The sequence below is a fragment of the Stylophora pistillata genome, chromosome 11, assembly GCF_964205215.1.
Source record: "Stylophora pistillata chromosome 11, jaStyPist1.2, whole genome shotgun sequence".
NCBI lineage: Eukaryota > Metazoa > Cnidaria > Anthozoa > Scleractinia > Pocilloporidae > Stylophora > Stylophora pistillata.
Window position 1 is genome coordinate 16797890 of NC_142529.1, and position 3978 is coordinate 16801867.

Here is a 3978-nt window from a genome sequence, read left to right on the forward strand (position 1 = left end):
ACCGCCCTTCAGCTGTTTGACCGGCAATAGAGGGGGGACAAAAGGAAAAATTAAAAAGTTACTTTATTTCTTTTCTCTCAGTCTTTAAATTGTACCAGCCACTAAGTTTTACCCATAAGACTAGAAAATAACTAATAAATAGTTTTGAAGCAGAAATAACTTAAACGAATCGATGATCAAGACCCTCCTGTGTTGCTCTGTTTCAAATTCAATAAATTTTTAGTAGGTCGAGAGTAAAACGGAAGTCGTAGCAAAGATTCTATTTCGCAGCAACAGCTTCATGGTGCCCGTGAAAATAAAGCCACTAGAAGCGAAAACAAGAAAATGGAAGAAAGAAAAAAGGGCCAAACCACGTTTTAAACTGAGCTGTAGGGAATCGCCCATAGATGTGGGCGTTTTTTTTTAGAAATTGAACTTGTTATTAATAACGGAGTTCACAGCGATGCCCATACTTATCAAGAATGGCAGTTACTCATCGAGCCGATAAGAAATTGTTTGGTCTTCTTAGAACGTATACGTTCTAGGGTCAAAGTTGTACAGATTTTGCCTTTCCTTTGTGTGTTGTTATATAAAATTTTTATGTGCTTGAGCACGCGCACTTAATTAGACACATGAACTTCCCATCCGCAGGCATTTGTTTCTAATTTTCGACCCCATAGCTTAAATGTTTTAGCCAGAAAAACCTTTGAGAGAAGTAAAATGCCTCGAAAGGAACGTTTTGAAGTAAAGTAATTAATTTTTCATGCTTTTAAAGATTTAGGTGCTTCTTATGGAGCCCTTGTTAAGTCCAGTTAAGTCCAAGTGACTATTTGTACAGACTGCATCCAGATGTCGAACCGTATCTCTCGTATCTATGTTAACCGTAACATTTGCCAACAAATGTCCAATCCATTTTAAACTCTGTTTCTTTCAGTTGTCTATTAGCGTAACAGCAAAAAGGAAATAATTCAATGCATTTTAAAGCATTTAGTACTTGAAATTAAGCATCCACTCATTCTTCCACCCGCTCCATTATATATCCATGTCGTGCGGTATCAAAATACTGAGCTCTTATAATTGCATCAAAATGCAACAAACCATTCCGTTTTTGCTGTTCAGCTAATTTATAATTTAGTCAACTACTGTTGTTACACCACCAACGCAAAGTGTTTGTTCGGGAAACAACTTTATTGATATCAGATTGTTTCACGTTTTCACAGTACATTCACAATCTTCAAACACACGTTTTAGCACACTCTCTTTAAAGTAATAGCTATGGTAGCGACTTTAACTCTGAGTAAACCACTGTACCTGATTTTTTAATTCGCAAAGTTCAAATTTCTCGGACCTCTTCCCATCACAGTGTTCATACACAAAAGACAGGGTACAGTATTGCAAATATTTTGTCGCTATTAAGAATATATTGAGTAGAAAAAATATTAACCTACGTCAAAAGAGAGCAGAAATGCTTCCATAGTATAATACAATCAAAAATGACCTGAACAGGGCTGTGACTTATAATTATGACTCGTGATGCAAATCTTTCACAATTTCAAAATGCAGTGCATAGAGGCTCTTCACTCTTACTGAACAAAAAATTATTTGATAAGGAGTATTTGCTCCTATAATTAATTTCTGAAAATTAGCTGAGACTTTTGGTTAAAATTATATGAAAATCTTATTTATCGAGTAAAGACGTGCACAAATTATGTGTACTTAATTTGTGGGAAGGCCGGAAGGGAAAATATTTGGCTCGACACGAAATTATTTGATAATCATGGCGGAAAGTCAAAGGGTATGTATTACTGCAGCACCAGCTCTGGCATGATTCTGTTCTGCATTATGGTTGCCATAACACCAACATCCTAGTGCCTTTTTGAAAGCTTCTTTAAACTGCGGATTCATGATCCCATAGATGATTGGATTTACAAAACTACCAGAGAACGTAAAATAAGGGGCTACCTTAAGTGCTACACGAGGAGCGGAAACTCCATAAGCGGCTAAACTAGTGATAATGGATGGAAGACCCCATGTGGTTAAAAAGAAGCAAACCACCGTGAAACAAGTCTTAAGAAGTTTGATATCGGCGCGATTGAGCCTTGGCGCGCCGACACCGATTTGCGCGACATTTGCGTTAATTTTGTTTGTGCTTTCTTTCAATGTTTGGTAAATTCTCCAGTAGGAGTAACTTATCGTACCTGCCATCCCGTTAAAGAACCAAGCAATCATCACGACCAAAGAAAAGTGTCCCTCCTTCCATTTAAAGAAACAGAGTAAGAGATCTGAGTCGAAGTCTATTTTTCCCCATCCGTACAACGTAGGTGTGGCGAATAGGACAGAAACCAGCCAGACGACACCACAGTACACCCAAGCTACTCTCTTACTGGGAAAGAACTTGATATACAAGGCTCGCTTCACGACTTTTATGTATCTGTTCAGGGCAATTAAACCCATACTTAACACTGAGGCTATAGCCGTAACGAGTATTATTGATGCAGAAACTTCACACCATCCCTGACTAAAATTCCACCTTCCTATGTACAAGCTTCCTGTCCAGAACGGCATGTTAAGAGTCGCCGTGGCGATATCAGTCAGTGCAAGGTTTTGAATGAAAATGTTGGTGATGGTTTGCATCTCGGAGTATTTATTTACAACATAAACAACCAGCACATTACCAATTATGGCAGCGAGGCAAACCAGAATGGCGAAGGTTATTCCCAAAGTGATTTCTGCCCCCGAGCGGCCAAGAGGATCTGGAAAAGTTGCTTGAGACATCTTTTGTAATTCAACCTGAAGTAAACATGAAAAAATGTAACGAAACGATAATTTGCATTTAAAAAGTTGATATGTGGGGTTATCTGATAAAAAATTTCATTAAATGTAGAATTCAAAGTTCTGAAAATGATAAAACAAAATAAATAGATCAAAATGAAAGAAAAAAACACCAAACGAAAAACAAATGACACACAGCAAAAAAAAAAAACCCGATATCTTTCGTAGAAATAATTAATCATTTTTCATTAGATTAAGACCCCATAGCTTCCAATACAGATCGCTCGGCCTGACTGCCGTCGAGCATTGATAAATAGATATATCCCAAGAAATATATGTTGTTTCTTTTGTTATTGTTATTTTTGAACTGTGACAATTTTTTTAGCAGAGTTAGCCAGCCATCGCTCTCGCTTCTCTCAACGGATTCTTTCAATCGCAGCATTAATAATGTTAGTGAACTTTTTTCGGTCCTCAGTAAAACCACATCTAATAAATTAACATTCTACCCATTATTTAAAAAAAAATACTCACGAGATCTTTCTCTATCTCAGGTTGGAGCTTGCAATTGGTGGAGACCTTTTTCAACTTTCCTTGTCTCTTAGTCCACTGACACCACAATCGATAAGCTATTGTAGCGGATAGGAAATTTTTACTAAGATTTTCGTGAGAGAGTCGTATAAGGGCAATGATTGACTGATCGGATCGCAAGAACACAAGAAAGTAATCATCCTTGAGTTATTTAATCATCTTTTTCATAGTGGGTCATTAGCTTTTTCCTAGTCTGAACAGCCTGTTTAAAAGTTATCAGTCAGAAAAGATAAAAAAAAGAAACATCTTTCTCACACTAAATGTAGTATAAGTCTACAGTCTCCTTCGTTTTCCTCTTCAAATACATCATTTTGAAACAAAAACCTGGAAAATAATTATCGTCTGAAGTTGTTTAATTGTGTGTTTAAAATGAGAAAGATTTTAGCAGTTTATACTGAAAATGCAATATTTTTGATGACCGATGGTAATAACTTTAATCATTCATTATCATTCTTATTATTATCTCCAGATCCATTCAAGTTTTCCAAATTTTCGTAGCGCTCAAATCAAAGTCGAAGTAACATAGCCAAACTATGTTTAAGTCCACTGTTAACGAAAATGTATCTTGGAATAGTCACAAACAACAGTAAACCCAATTTTCATGTTTATTAAACCTTTCCTAACTTGTCTTTTATTTTC

General features: G+C 36.3%; 1 protein-coding gene across 1 annotated transcript; it reads right to left on the reverse strand.

Annotated features, from left to right (window-relative positions):
• Window positions 1-1767: 1767 nt before the first annotated feature.
• Window positions 1768-2754, reverse strand: LOC111339059 (somatostatin receptor type 5-like). Its single transcript, XM_022945632.2, has one exon. The coding sequence runs from the start codon at window positions 2752-2754 to the stop codon at window positions 1768-1770; it is 987 nt and encodes a 328-aa protein (XP_022801367.2).
• Between the last annotated feature and the right edge of the window lie 1224 nt (window positions 2755-3978).